The sequence below is a fragment of the Physeter macrocephalus genome, chromosome 18, assembly GCF_002837175.3.
Source record: "Physeter macrocephalus isolate SW-GA chromosome 18, ASM283717v5, whole genome shotgun sequence".
NCBI classification, from domain to species: Eukaryota; Metazoa; Chordata; class Mammalia; order Artiodactyla; family Physeteridae; genus Physeter; species Physeter macrocephalus.
The window spans coordinates 31,586,029-31,602,228 of NC_041231.1; the positions used below are offsets into that span (position 1 = coordinate 31,586,029).

At 39.6% G+C, this 16,200-nt stretch overlaps 1 protein-coding gene across 8 annotated transcripts in view; it reads left to right on the top strand.

The window, feature by feature from the left end:
* CADPS (calcium dependent secretion activator) overlaps positions 1-16,200 on the top strand; it is a 489,257-nt gene that overhangs the window by 324,354 nt on the left and 148,703 nt on the right. For 6 of the 8 annotated variants that reach the window (XM_024124105.1, XM_024124106.1, XM_024124104.1 and 3 more), the window contains one exon: positions 12,977-13,113. In XM_024124105.1, coding sequence (XP_023979873.1) covers positions 12,977-13,113 — 137 coding nt within the window. Of the gene's footprint in view, positions 1-5,885; positions 5,908-12,976; positions 13,114-16,200 lie in introns of all 8 variants that reach the window. The other 2 variants (XM_024124111.1, XM_024124110.1) reach the window with 2 other exon arrangements.

Genomic DNA, 16,200 nt, shown 5'->3' on the forward strand with positions numbered 1-16,200 from the left:
CTCTTACCTCAGCATCTGCTTTAATTTCTTGCCCCTTTGCCATGCCTTCTTGCTACCTACGTTGGTTTTTATCTTGCAACGCTTCAGACGCACAGGGTCAGATGAAAGACAGCATACGCTTGGAGATGCTTATTGAAACAAAGAAAATGGAAGCACTGAAAACGTAAAGCACCAAATTAAATAATTCATTTTTTACAAAACATGAACCCTAAATAGAGATGTTAGGGTTCTGAATAACAGGTCAATTGGGAATAGCTCAGGTACAAGTCATTTTTAGCAATAATCATGGTGAGTCCTGACTTTAGCATGGAACCCACTGATTCAGTGTAGTTCACTGAGCAACTGTTGAGATGACAAGACATTGATGAGGAAGACAGGTGAGATCCCTGCTCTCAGGATACCTACAGCCCCGTGGGGAAGTCTAGACAGTAAACAAGTAAAAAAATGAGTAAGATAGTTTCAGACGTTGAGAAATACCATAAAGAATGTCATGCAATCGTGACTGAATGGGGAGAGCGAATATAAGTCAGATGATCTGAGCTTCAGCCCAAATGATAGGGAGTTGGGCCCACAAATATCTGTGGAAAGAGAATTACGGCAAAAGGGAAAGCAAGTGTGAAGGTCCCTCGTCGGAAATTTGACCTTGAACGCAGTATTTCACACTGTCTCTCCTCTGTTGCTCTTAAAATATGCATCGAGGGCTTCCCTGATGGCACAGTGGTTAAGAATCCACCTGCCAATGCAGGGGACACGGGTTCAAGCCCTGGTCCGGGAAGATCCCACATGCCATGGAGCAACTAAGCCCGTGAGCCAAAACTGCTGAGCCTGCGCTCTAGAGCCCACGAGCCACAACTACTGAGCCCACGTGCCACAACTACTGAAGCCTGTGCGCCTAGAGCCCGTGCTCCACAACAAGAGAAGCCACCGCAGTGAGAAGCCTGTGCACCACAACAAGGAGTAGCCCCCACTCGCTGCAACTAGAGAAAGCCCGCACGCATCAATGAAGACCGAACGCAGCCAAAAATAAATTAAATACATACATTAAAAAAAATATGGATCGAATAATTTTGTAGCTACATCAACTAAATAGAGAATATTCTCTTTTCAATGAATTGCACTGCCATGTCTGTTTTTATCTAACAAGACTATGTTCTTAAACCTTGTAACACCTTTACTGATGGGGAAGAACTCTTTTTGGATGACAAATACTATCCATCAGGTGCTCCCAGGGATTCCTGTCCAGTACTGATGGCTTTTTAAAGGAAGATGCATTCCCTGTGGGACATTGTAAATAATCACACAATCATGTGGGTTTCCACAAAGAAAACCCTGAAAGAATAAGGAATAAGTTGAGGAGGGACTCAGGGGAGGAGGGACAGCCCTTCTGACCATGACCACCACCAAGTGTCCTACTCTCTTTTTTCTCTAACATTTGTGGCATTTAAGTTTGAGAGCAAAGAGAGAGAAGGAAGCTTCTCTTTTTAAATGGTTTAGTCACTAGTTGAAATAAAAGCATCCCTACTCTTTATTGAATTAAAATAATTCCTCTGTAATGGAATCCCTTCTTTCACCTTGCCTGACAGGCTCCTTTTAAATAAATTTAGAAACAACACATCCTATTATATTCCTCTAAGATGGAATTAACTGTGTATCAGGAAAAAATTCCTAACTATAATCACCATCCAAATCAAGCTCATAAAACATGTATCACACGTGATATTTGGAAAATCCTGGTTTTATTTCCAAATAATCTCCACTTCTTCTGAAGTCATTTCACCTTACATTCAGTGTCTTTGTTCCATCATCTGCCAAGATTAAGAAATTACTGCTTGGTTCCTGAGTAGCCCCCTTTTTTCTCTCTAGTGTAGGAAAGAGGATGGACATCCAGGGGGAAAATTAAATGGAGACCAGACACTGATTTTAAAAAGGAGCTTAGTAATGGAGGCTCTTGAAGAGGGGATGGATGTCCCTTCATGGAAGTACACAAGGGCTCTCGATTTACATTTCCCTCCGTAGGTAGGATCCATTTAGCTATGCTGTTGGAATCTAGTCATTAGGCGATCAGCTACAAGATTCCACTGAGTACACACAAGCTTGAGGTATGTCACTATTCTAGTCAGCAGAGGGAACTTTTATTAAATGGAGCATCCAAAGCAAAATTCTAAGGGTTCGAATTTGCGGGGTGGGGTAAGTAACGTCATTCCTAGAGAGCATGTGAGGTAGGCTGAGAGATGAGTGAGAAGGTCAGATAATTCATGCGTCTGGGATTTATCAGTACCTGGTGGCAGAACCACCCTGTTCCTTATTGTCCCCTTAAGCACTGCCCAGGAACAGAGGTTCTCTAGAGCATATGAGGACTACCTTCCTTCTTACCGGGTTCTGCAAGAAGGAAGCCACCACTTTCAGCCATGCAGATTGTACCCTGCAGGAGACACTTTTCCCATAGACAGAAATGTGAATGGTGCCTCTCGAGTTGTGCAGTGCGCGTTCCGCACAACTGTACACCATGACCCTGCAGTCAATGACAATCTTTACGCGGAGCTTCAACCCACTAGTGTTAAAGCTAATAATCCCATAGTTACTTTACTACCCCTGAAACAGAGCCTCAACTGCTCCAGATTCTATCTAATGCTAGTTTAGGCACTTAATAAAAACTGCAGCCAGGGTACCAGAAAGTGAGGCTGTGTTCCCGTACTTTAGAAACCAGCATCGGCATCCAGGCAGGGTTTAACCAAACCAACCTTCTGTATCTGATCGTTTACAGTTAGGGGTATTTAAAACCCATGAGAAAGATTCAAACAGGAGCCAAGAATTTTACATTGTGTGGTAATGCCCTGAGTAGATGTGCAAAACCACCAAAAATGGCTGGGGATAGGGGATATATCATAATTCCGGAGTGGAGTCTGCCGCAGAATGGTGGTTACATAACAGTTACTTCAAAGCTGCATTTAAACTGGTAAATTCAAACCCTCACTATTAAATAAATCAGGCTTTATATTAACTCAGTCAAACTTACAATGTTTATTCAAACTTAACGTAACCAACTCATCCAGATTTGCCCAAGTCTTGCCTGGTTTTAGCCATTAAAGTCCTCTGTCCCAGCAGCCCTTTAGTCCTGAGCAAACTGGGATAGTTTGGTCACCTGGTACTACAAAGTGAGATAACAGAAAAATGAAAAACAATTACAACATAGTAGTAAAGTAGCAAACTTTGATCCTTCGCTGACACTTGGTTCTCAGTCTATACCTCGATTTATTTTGTCACATCACAAACGTTAAGTCAGTCACAGACCCTCTAACAAAAGGAGTGAAAACAATCAAGTATTGCATTTTAAAAAGATTTCCCTGACTTCCAAAAGGTAAGGGTCATTGTTAAATACTTAATTCTGTACACATCTCATCAAATCCCTGTTTTTGAATATTTGCTCAAAGTATTTGCTGTTCTTGCAAGTGAATGATTTTTAAGAACAACTTTTCTATGAGTTAACTTTGTAATCACTTTGTTAATATTTACATGGCAAAGGGAAGCTGCAGAGAAATGGGATAGGTTTTTTGGATAGAGAAAAATAAACACTCCAGTCTTGTCATGTCGCTGTCCGCTCAAGGGAAACTTGAGAATGGAATATTTTACAGTTTGGGATACTTGAGCGTAATTGTGAGTTTATTTGGGCCTTTCTAAATTCAGTTTAACAGACTTCTGGGTGCAGATTTTATTTTTTGCAATTTCAAAAGCTCGATTTCAAAATGAAAAGACACGTCTAAGAGTGGAGTGGAGTATTTGTATGGAATTGGAAAAACTGAAAAAAAAAAATAGATCCTGCTATTCATTAGTTTGTATGTGACTCTACAATGATTTTGGGAGGGTTCCACCAAACTTTTAAACCTTTTTGTTCTTTTGTGGTTTTTTTGATGTGTGTTGCTGTTGATTTAATTTCTCTCTCTTTTGTTTGTTTTTTTTTGGTTAAAACTTGAAAAAATTAAGTCAGTGCCTAGCTATACGACTTTTTAAAACAAATACTTGCAATTTTCCGGTTTTTTAAGGCCAGCGTTGCTTACCTTGGAAATGACGTCCAAATCATTGAGTTGAGTGTTGCCACAAATTATTATGCCAAGTGGCCTCTCATTGAAACACCCGATCCCTGTGCAATCTGTGTTAGAGGAACAGTGGAAAATCAGTACCTCCATTCTCAAGAGTGCAGTGGGAGGGGGTATTTTAAGCTTTGCTCTTTGGTCAATGATTGATATATCACTTGCAATGAGTCTCATATTGATGTCTGTTTCTCAACTGATAAGTGTTGATCACATCATAGATCCCTAAAGTTGGATGTCTTTGAGAATTGTTCTAATTTTGCTACCACCTGAACAGTCTCCAGCAGTTAGGGGGATCTTGGTTACTGTTGGTTTGGGGGGGTTGACTTTGGTTTTTTGTTTTGTTTCATTTAAGTTTTCTTGTTCAATCTTTGCTCAAACCCAAGAACTTTAGCTGCTAGGTTAGAACTCCTGTCTGCTTTCCTGAGCCTTGTTGCTAGTCTTTATGTTATTCTGGTTTGTTCCTTCTTACCCTGCTAACTTCTAGCTGGACTGAAGGGTAAGTGTTCCCCTATAGCTAGCACAGCTCAGATAATCAGACTAGATTATCTGACACCTGCAATGTGCTTCCTCCCTCTCCTCTGAAATCTTCCTCATGTCTAGACTTTGTAGTAAAACTTTTCATGTTATTTTCCTGACCGTAGGTCTGAAATGTCAGCTTCATACTGAAACTAGGATGCATGTGATGTGTGCATAATTGCCTCCTCTCCTTGGCTTTCATATTGGCATCAAATGATCCTCTGAGTGAAGCCAACCATTAACATATCCTGATTTTTTTTATTCCAAGAATATTAATGAACATCACAACAAAATGGCAAATAATGCCTTTATTTCGTGGAATTCACAGCTACCTGACTGCTTAATGCCTGAAAACAGATCATTTTGCACCCTGATGATGTGTTGCTATTGTTGTTTTTCCTTTCCCATTCCAAAGGTTAGAATGGTCAGCGAACCAATGGTGTGGTAACCACGGGTACCTTAACAAATAGAAACGGGGGGTAGGAAACCCAAAGACGTTAACTGAGCGAGACTCCAAGAAATTGCAGAACACGATAAAGTAAATTCATTATCTGAACACGAAAGAATTCATTCTACCTGGCTTGAGGGTGTGCTCTAAGACCCAAGAGAGGATTAATTTTGAAAAGAGACATGTAATACATGCAACTACCACGCACAAAAACAGGACATTAAGGACCCAATTGAATTCATGTAGCTTATTCACAGAAGCTTCAGATTCACAATCTCACAGTGTCATGGAGGGTTTTGACCTCTGGTCTCAAATATCTCTCTGCTGCTCTCCCAAGAACAATGACAACAATAACTGTTTTGGACATCATTTGTATTTGTATTGATTTTTCTAAAAATACGCCTGTAAGAGAAAAAAAAAACTTTAAAACATAGAAACATCGTTCTCTTCACTATTTGAGTTATTAATAAAAGAGAGTTCCTTTATTCATAGAGGAAGAAGCTGTCCACCAAAAATGTGTTGAGGGAAAACTAGACATTAGAGGGAGCTAGAAAAATTGGTCAAGAGAGCAGGCAAATATGTACTTGAGTATTTTGAATGCGAACTTAGAAATTGTAGGTCACATCATTTCTCCTGACCATTTAATAATAGTCCTTTCTTCTTTTCGTTTTTTTCTTTAATTTGCTTTCTATCCCTCCTTTCTTTCTTTTTTCTTTTCTTTTGCATAAATGTACCCTGGCTAGCAGACAGATTTTTTTTTTTTTTTACCACTTCAAGCAGATAATTTAACTTTCCTTTCCTTTCCATGTCCGATGAGGCATTTTTAAAAGCTTACCATAGAATGTGAACTTTGTGGGCTTTTAGGATTTTGCTATACTTTTTTTAAAGATTAAAAGAAAGGATGGATGAATAGATAGATGACTGAATGAATTTTGTTCTAGTGAATTTACATGTATTTGCACAACAATGCATTGCTATCCTGGTAGACTTCCAAATAGTTGTTTGCCTTAATTCCTTCTATAGTTTTGTCTCAGGAGATTTTTGTTGCATCTTCTTGTATTGTCAACTTGCAGTTGCTACATTGCAGGAATGCAACATCAGAGAATGAATTCAATATTAATTTGCGTGACCCCAAACCGCACTGTGTATCACTTTCCTTCTCACTCTAAAGTAAATGACTTTTTAAAAGAATAGTCTCTCACAATCAGGGCCAAAATTTTCCAGATACCTTGTTAGGATGTCAATAGATCATCTTAAATGAAGGGTCACTTCATTGTTAACTGCTTCAAACACACTTCACATATTATGCACTAATCAGCTGAGTGTTTTCATGACCTGTAGTGATTTATAGGAAGATACATTATTAATTAGTCAACTATAGAAAATTTGTACTTGCTCTTATTGCAGGGACATAAAAATATTATCAAGTACTGTGTAAATTAATTGAAAATGTAGTAACTACAGCAGGGAAAATTACAAATCATTTATTTGTTTTGAGATCATTGACAAAAAATTCTGTTATGATTTTTACTCAAAGCATTTGTCTTATGAAGAATTATAAAAATGAACATTGAAATAAATACCACATGTTTATCCCCTTGGGTGTATTGCCAGAGATTTCTGCAAAATGCAGTGTGGACCTTGATAGCTTCGGAAGAAGCCATCCTCTCTTGGCTGTGCAAGTTAGCTTGATTGAGTCAAAGGGACCATGAAGGAATTAAGTTGTTTCTCAAGGGCAGCAGGCAGGGGAGGACCAGTCTTTTGTTTGCTGTGCAGAGCTCAGGCAGGGCACAACATCCCCTGGTTACTTGATCATGCCAAGAAAAACTCTTCTAGAAAAATCCGTAAACAGTCAGCTGCCATCAATCATTGTCATTTCTTTATTTCCTGTCTTCTGATGAGGTTGACTACTGTCATTGTTCGTTATTGTCCAAACCATACATTCACTCTTGTACTGTCAAGCAGATATGACAAGCACACATTTTCCATATAGGAAAGATACAAAGTCACCTTTTTTTTTTTTTTTTTTTTTTTTGTGATATGCGGGCCTCCCACTGCTGTGGCCTCTCCCGTCGCGGAGCACAGGCTCCGGACGCACAAGCCCAGCGGCCATGGCTCACGGGCCCAGCCGCTCCGCGGCACGCGGGATCCTCCCGGACCGGGGCACGAACCCGTGTCCCCTGCATCGGCAAGCGGACTCCCAACCACTGCGCCACCAGGGAAGCCCCAAAGTCACCTTTTAATGTGCAGTTCGAGTTCACAATGACTTTATAGTTACATAAGCTATTCTCTTGCCTCTAGCATCCATCAGGAATAACAACAGCCATAACTGTGCTCCAAATTTCAGGGATAAAGCAGCTACCCCTAGTTTATTATAAAAGGGATTCATTAGAGGAAGGAGCCTCCCTCAGACAATTTGTTAACAACACAATCGTAGTTATTTTCAACAGCAGAATTTTTTCCCTAGCCTACAAAAAGTTCTAACAGGTAATAACTACAAAATAAAAAGATTTGACCTTTTGTATTCATTCCCCGAGCTGTTGGGATAATAGAAAAATCTCAACAAAATGAAAATTGGAAAGCTATATTATTCCCCCCCCACCCAAGAAAATTCCATTTGGTAGACCTTATTGCAAACTTATCTAAATTTCTTTCTACCAGAAAAAAAGATCACACAAATATGCTTGCTATTAAGACAAGAGATCATGAAAAATATGATATATTCTTTCCCATTGTGAAGGAGAAAAAGAATATCAAACATGAAATGAACCCAAACATCACAGACGAAATAAACGATAGGATGGTCAGTTAGGAACATCGCTTGAAATTTAAGTAGATTAAATGAGAGTATAACATCCACATAATCGTATCACTTTAGGAACCATTATTTTCCCAACATTCCATAAATGCCAAACCAAAACTGTTTCCGAGCAAACTTGGGGTAAACATTTTAATTAGTTTCCTCTTGAAAGCATACTTGCCTTCCCTAAGTCTGCATGTCCATCAGCCTGCGTCTGTGTCATGGATACCCATTGATAGTTCTTTTAAGTTTATAAATGTAGTTTAGGTACCAATATCAGCTTTATTCATCTAAGTTTAGTCTGAAGTCAGTCTCCTATGCCCATGCTGTAAAGAACTCCAAAATCTTTATGCAGTTACAGCCCAGAAGTGAAACAAGAAGCATTGTTTGGAAGATGTGTTGAGTTATGCCCTAGCTCCAGAGCCTATGCAATTACATAGCCCATTTTCAATACATTTGAAGCCCTTGCAAACCAAGCAGGACTGAGCAACTATTCAGCCAGGTCTGAAAAAGGTGAAGATCGAAGTAAATTCTTAAAATGCAGTCGATGCTTGATTTCTTAAATAATAAAAAAAAAAAAATACATATATTAATGAAAAAGAACATTGGTATGTGTCTCCCAAAGCAAGAGATAATCCAAACATCATTAGAGTTGTAAGCTTCTACTTTACCCTCCTAATTCTGTTTTGCTCAGCCTAGTATTTAAATTCATTTGCATTCCCTTGACACATGCCAAACATTGGCAAGGGAATTGATCCCAGGGTGTCCTGAATCCAGGAATTGACTTTCTCATCCTCTTGCTCTGGGCTGTTTTCCCCTTGCTAATGTCAACATTGGAGTTTTCTTTTTCTCTCATCAACCAATTCCAATTGTTTGCACAGGGCAAAATGCAATTGCACGGAGCATTTAGTTTTTAATGCTCAGCGCTGTAGAAGAACAGACTGGGACCGTGCAAGGATGACTAGATGGTGTTGCTTGAGAAGCACCCACAAGTTCTTTGAAACAGAATTTGGAACAGCTGGACCACTGCAGTGTTTTATTTTAAAATAGATAACATATGTAATGCATATGGTCCTAGACATGTATGGAGACACAGGCAGACAATCTGAATGGGATCCAAAGACACCTGCACCTAGAATCCTGTTTCCTTTTATAAGATTTTTTTCCCCCTAAGAACACATGTTCCCACTTTGGGATTTGCAAGATGCCATCTGAATCCCCATGTGTGTGACTCCTTAATAAAGTCGATGGGAAGCTTCCTGGGATGCAAATGTCAGAGTAAGTCAGTTAATAAACACCTTCTAAGGACCTGGCTCCTCTGGGAGCTGCCAGGGGAAGTAACAGATCAGAAATTTACCCTCAAGGAACATATTATCTACCAGGGGATTTAAGTGTGTGTTCTGACCACAGAGAAGTTGGAACATCACCCAGCAAAAACAGAGACAGAGAACAGGAACTGGTTGCGCGGGGGCAGAGGAGAAGCATAAAGCAGAGAGCTTGGGAAGGACTCCCAGCTTCCTAGAAACAATATGGTTTAAGAAGCAACCTGTAACTAACAATATAGGTTAATAGCGATCAAGGTAGTGACAGCCTTGGCTCCCTAAGAATATTAAGCCAACTGGCTTTGGGAGCACTGAGAAGCCTGCCCGTTCACTCATGGCTAAGGTTTCTGAGCGCTTAGTACATGCCAGGCACGTAGGTGCTTTACAGGTTCTGCTTGGCAGATCCTGTCAACAGTCCCCTCTGAGGGTAGAGCCTCAAACACCATCCTCAACTTACAAATGAGGAAAATGAGAGAAACACTAATCAACTTCCTCACATCGCATACACTGTAACGGCAGAGCTGGCCTCAGATTCAGTGTTCGTGACCCTCTAAGCCCACCCACTTAATCACCTGCTATCCTAGCTCAGACAGACTATTCCTATTGAATTTAGTGTATCAACATTTCCTAAAATCAAGAAACAGAAAATATTTGTTTAGAGAGCACATTTTTTTTTTTATCTCAGTGAGATAAATTCATTATTTTAATGCATAGGTTTCGAGTGCCTGCTGTGTACCAGGTACTGTTCTAGGTGCTGGGAACACAGCAGAGAACAAAAATTTCAAAATCCCTGCTTGGATGGAGCGTCAGAATCACACCCCTTCCATGGACACCTTAAAAAAGCATTCCTGGACTACTGCTGCTCTTTTTTTTTTTTTTGTCTGAATGTAATAAGCTCAATGAAACTCTCAGAAATTTCATGGGAGCCAGCCACCCTGTTAAGCACTCTTGAGTTGTTGGAACCATTAAGGTAATGAGCCTAATTCTGAGTAAATGATGATGTTGTGTAAGCAAAGTCCAAGGGCTGCTCGTTTTACTTGCTGGAAATTCCCACTGCATTAAGCTCCATCCCATGGAAGGTGTAAAGGGACCTTAAGGGTGATTAAATGACAGTGACAGCAGAAAGGGAACTAAAAGTTCGGCTCATTTTACACACGAGGAAACAGACTCAGACAGATGAACGCTTCAGCCAGTATCCCACACCTATTTAAAAGCGGAGCTCACGGGAGCGCCCAGACCTCCTAAATCAGTCACAGGCTCAGTCACCCCCATGTGAACTGACAGAGAGGAAAGAAGGAAGAAGGGAAAAAGGAATTTTTATGTTGATAGGGTTACTTTCGGAAAAGGAAAACAAGCGGATTTTAAGCATATTTTAAAACCTGGTTTAAAATGTAAGTAAAAATGAAATTGTTCTTTAGATGAAGTCTAAGCCAAGAATTAGCGTGGTGAAGCTGTCTTGTGATGATGGATGGGGGAGGTGGAGGGGGTAGGTCTGTATCCAGGTCTCCACGGAGGAGGCAAGCTCTCTTTCCAGATCCATTTCCTGAGTGGGCAGCCATGCAAAATAGTTCATCACAGAGTTTTCAAGAGGTTCAGCAAACAGAGGAAGAGACTTCAAACGTGGGGCGTATTTTTAACAGCTACAAAAGAGCCCCCTTCTCTCTGGCTAAATGACTGTTTGCACCATCATAATTGAGGAGCACTAAAATAGCAGAGGCAAACTGGCCAAGTAAAGGGCCCGACCGATTTGTCAGCCTGCAGCCTCTTCTGGGAAACCTGAGAGCAAGAAGCTGATGCTAGCCAAATTGCCTCATCTATCTGCTAGAATTGGGAGGCACGGAGTGAGTGAGGCTTTTTATGAGGATAGAACAGGACGAGCAATGGGTGTACCCCATTGTTAGTTTCTCCGGGGACTGACAGGATGTGGGCGAGAGGGCAGAGTTGTCCTAAGGGACGGAGCTGTATCACCTGGATTACAGGAGTGCCATCCTGCAGGGGGACAGCTAAAGTTGGAGCAGGTTTAAGACACTTGCTTTGAGCCAGACACACACACACACACACACACACACACACACACACACACACATCCTAGAAGCAGCTAGCTTTCTCCCCAGTACCAACTTCCTGGCCACCTCTCTTTCTAGGCATCCTGAGTCAAAGGAGAAATATAGCTTGGAGACCAAATTACCAAACAAAAGAATCCTCCTAGATAAAGCACCCAAACTCAAATTGAAAGCACTTTCCTGAAGACAAATCTGAGGCAATTAACCCAGCAAAGAGGATTCTTTCAGATTCTCTAATATCTAATTCCTGCCCATGTGATATCCCTTCCAGAATTTTGTGTTTTATCCTATTAGTAGAGCGATTTGGCTATTAAAACAGACATTCTTCAACTTGCCTTCTGGTAACCGTTGCTTCTGTGTGTCCTGGGCATAAACAACACATCCTGTTCAAACACTGACCGCTTGCTGCTTCTCTGAAAGATGACTGAAGATTTAAAACCCAACAAAAAGAGGGCATACATCTGACATACCATGCATTTAGGTTGGAAGGATACACAAAATTAATAATGTGAGGAAAAATCATCATCTTAATATCACACTGCAACTATAACCCCCATTTTCAGCCACCCCCCAGGCAGGGAGGGAAAAAAAACTGCCTGGGATGAAGGCCACTTTTGAAAATATTATTCAAATACCCTCTCAAGTCACAAATCCGTTTTCCCATGTCCTGACAGCATCACTGGTCCCTGGCAGGTGCCCGTATTCCAGTAGAATGTTGCACGCAAGGGGATGAATAAACTCTTGCTTGATTTAAGATTCTTTTTCTTCACAGCATTTCAGGACAGTGAGTAAATATGAGACAGAGTGAGCTGATTCCTTTAATGTCTAGGACCTTCATTCCTTCCTCTTTGGGATTTGCTTGGTCTCACTCGAGTCGGAGTCTCTGAGTTATTTTGCCGATCGAATATAGACTGTTTTAGTTACACATATTGAGATTAATTAGTTAGCCCTTAGGAGGTTTTGCCTACAGCCTTCACCCTGTAGGGAAAAGTGTGAATACATTGAGACAATTAATTCACAATAAATGGCAGATCATAGCTCTTGCTGAGTAAATTTGTTTGTCTTTCATAAGCTTCGCTAACTGAGTAAGCACACTATAAGGCAATGTCCTTGGCTGTCACAAACTAAATTCCCGTTGAACTTATTCTCCAGGTTTCCATGAAAATCTTTTGTTATTATTTTGTTTTAATTTTGGAGGATGGGGACCCAAACCTTTTGTGCAACCAAATCGGCCACGGGGATTTGGAAGGGGAGGATACAAATATTGTCACTTTGCTGAAAATCAGCATAACCCTTTTTCCCAGATAATCCCAATAATTGTAGAGAAATTGCTCTAGATATAACCACTGGAATGGCAGAATCTATTAAAAACCTAAAAGCTAAATAGGCTTTTATAAGCAAAGATCCGATCTGCTTTCAGTGTTTGGTGAAACGCAGGCGAAGTTACGGTCGTGTGCTTAGTTTTTCAAGAGCAACATAAATGCACTGGAGTTGTGATCATTTGATAAACACGTTGATGCCAATATATTTTTGCCGAAATGCAATAAACTCACCAGTAAGTGATGCAAGTTGACAATGGGAGGTATAAAAAAAATATCTTGGGGATGTTGGTGGGAGGCAACGGGGAAACAGCTAGCGTTTGTAATGCCTAGTGAATTCCTGTGTATTTGAAATGTCAAAGAAAATGTGATGTGTTTCTCTAAATTGTGTCTCTCTCTACATGTATAAATGAACAGACGCAGATAGAGCTCAAAAACATGGCATGGATGAATTTATCTCTTCCAACCCCTGTAACTTTGACCACGCTTCCCTCTTTGAGATGGTGCAACGTCTTACTTTGGATCACAGACTTAATGATTCCTATTCTTGCCTGGCAAGTATATTCTTTGGTCTACAGCAATTGCGACATGATAACATTTCAAAAAATAAAATATTTTTCTACCTTTATGTCAGAAGCTCTTTTCTCCGTTGTGGAGCCCCTTTAACAATTACAAATGTGTTCTTGATTTCCTGTGTTGAGATAGTTTTAGTTACCAAAGAAAGAAGACAGAGCGGGAGGAAGTTATCAGTAGAGACGGATCCAATTCCCCAGCCTCCCTATCTGAGCTTCCCCCTTTTCAGCTGCTACATGAGAAATATTCTCAAGAGGGTAATTGAGTTTGGCACCTGCTTATGGAGAACTTGTAAAAATTGCCTCGGTTTCTTAGACATTAAGATTCCCCTCGCACCCCACCCCGCATAGTAAGACCCTGTGCTCCTGTCTCAGAAATGAATGGGTCCTTTTTATTTATTTTTTTAAAGATCAAAATGATTTGTAAATCAAGTTCACTTCCCTTTTCATAAGGTAAATGGGTTTGGGTTTGTTTGAGTGGCTTTTTTCTTTCTACATAGTATTCGAAGCATTTTTCACCCTTTGGGGAAATTTTCGTGTGGTACTTTAGACATTTAGAACTCCCGCTCTCCAGCAAGAGCATGAACATTTCTTGAAATCCTATTTTAAGCCTAGATTTAAATCCATTTAAATTTAAGGGACCGCTATTACATGCTTATTAGATTTATGAAAATAGATTTGAGGTTACACCATCAAATTCAAAAGCCTAAAAGAGACCCAATGTATTTCCTTCTGCAAACCCGAAATTGTCACTTCATTTCTTAAAGATAAAGGCTATTAATCCCACATTATAGATGGGAAAGGTGAGGGGAAAGGATGAAATGGCTTTACATAGAGGAAAAGCCTCATCCCTGACTCCACATACTAAGGTTAATATATCTGTATATTATTAAATAGTATATAATTAACTAAGGTTAACATAGTATTGATATTAACATAAATATAATGAAAATCTGGGTTTTTTGTCTAAATGGTATGGCTGTACCCTAAATCTGTCCTGACTAATTTTTTTTGTTTTAAATTCCTTTTCTTGTTCTGTGCCAGAAGCCAAAATATTAAAAATGGTAGATAAAATAGTCTAAAAAACAGAAGCGGGATTATGTGGAATAATTTATTAATCTTCGTCTCCCAAAAGATTCATTGATTATCTCAGGTTTAGAATCACTTCATCACAAGTCTGAACTTTGCCAGATTGGAAAGGAACACATCATTTTGACTTAAAAAAAAAAAAAAAAAAGCTTACCTTGCATTGCAAGGCAGTTTTTCTCAAATGTATTTCCTAGGATTATGTAATTATTCATGTAATTATAAATTGCATTCGTGAAACTTGTAAGAATATGCCTCTGAACTTAAATAATTTCTTTTTATGTACAATTCCTAGTCTCTTGAGGAATTTTTTTGAGGCGTCTTATTTTCAAGACTTTTTAAAAATCCTAATTTCTTAAAACGATTTTCTTTTTCACTAAGAAATTCATCACTAAGGAGTGAGTGCCCTCTAAAAAAAATTAAACCAGAAATGAAATCTTGAAGCTTGCTCCCTGTGAATCATATATAGGCCTAAAAATCCAAAATTAATTATGAATATCATAAAACAGTTTCCTTCCCCGTTTGTGTACCTGTATCTATTAATCATCATCCCCAAATTTCAGAAAATAACAGCCATTAAAAAGACCTTATCTCCTGCCTCTATATATTCCATTTTCTCATTATTACAATCTTTTTTTTCAGTTAGTTTTGGAGACCGACCAGCAGGAATACATAAATTTTTCTGTGTCTTCGACTGAGTTCCTAATTGATATTTCTTCAACTCTTTTCAAAGCAGCTATTTTGGCATCTACAAAAGACTTGGTGTCATCTGAGTCGTAGAAAATATATTTTAATCTTTCACAGCAGTGTTGTTTCTAAGATTTAGCATTTGGGGTAGCAGATGGAGTGGCAAAGAAGTTGCCTATAGGGGCAGCCCACTGCCTCGACTACTCTCCCGCCCTCTGCAGTAACTTATCATTTGAAATAGGAAAGATGCCGTCTTTCGTTGGATGCATTGCTGAGCTGCATGTTGTCTATCGAAGTTTCCCCGGATCCCTAATACAAGAGGAGAGTGTTGGCAGGGGGCCTCCCTCGCTGCAACTCCTTGGCCTTTACCTGCCACCTGGTCACTTTCTCCTTTTGCCTTTTCTCTCCCAAGACGGAGCCATATTCAAAAGATGACTCAGAGAAGACCCTCAAAGTAAAATTAAATTTATCTTTAAGACAATCCTAAATTCTCGGCTTACAATGTACCACCTCAGTTGGTTTCTTTCTTGCTTCAGAAAGGTACCCAAACTGAAAGAAGTGATTGGATTTCAGGCTTGTCCCAAGGGTAGCTTTGAGTGGCAAGTCGCTTGGCCTGTCTGATCAGCTCTTAAGTGCATGATATAGAGGCAGCAGTTTCTACCCCGTCATGCCTACCAATCTGCTCTGAATCGGAGAGTCCATCCGGGTACTCTTTCAGAGCGAGTTTTGTGTGGTCCTGCAGCAAGCAAATACATGATAAGAAAACAAATAACTGCCAGGGAAAAAATAAAGCAAAACGCTCAGCCAGGGCACAGGAAGCTCCTCTCAGTTTAATTGAATCCTATATGATTCACAACTTGAAAACTTAGTCATGTTGTTCTCTTTGGAAAGTTCTGTTATTATCTTCGTTTAAAATCTAAAAAACTTTTTTCTTCCAAAGTGAAAGGATTTATGAAGTCCTAGCATGTATGTAGACCAGTCCTAGTATTTATTAATGCTCCAGAGTATTTAAAAAAAAAAAAAAAAAAAACCACCCGGAAGACTTGGAGTAAGACAGAGCTGGGTTTTCAAGCGGGAGGGGATAGGGGAATATATGTATACGTATAGCTGATTCACTTTGTTATACAGCAGAAACTAACACAACATTGTAAAGCAATTATACTCCAATAAAGGTGCTAAAAAGACAAGTGAAATAAGAATCCAATAGTATCATACTCTACCTACTATTTTACAATAATTTATTGCATTGTGACCATGTTTCCATGTTAATAGGTATATTCTGTAATATTAAAAAGA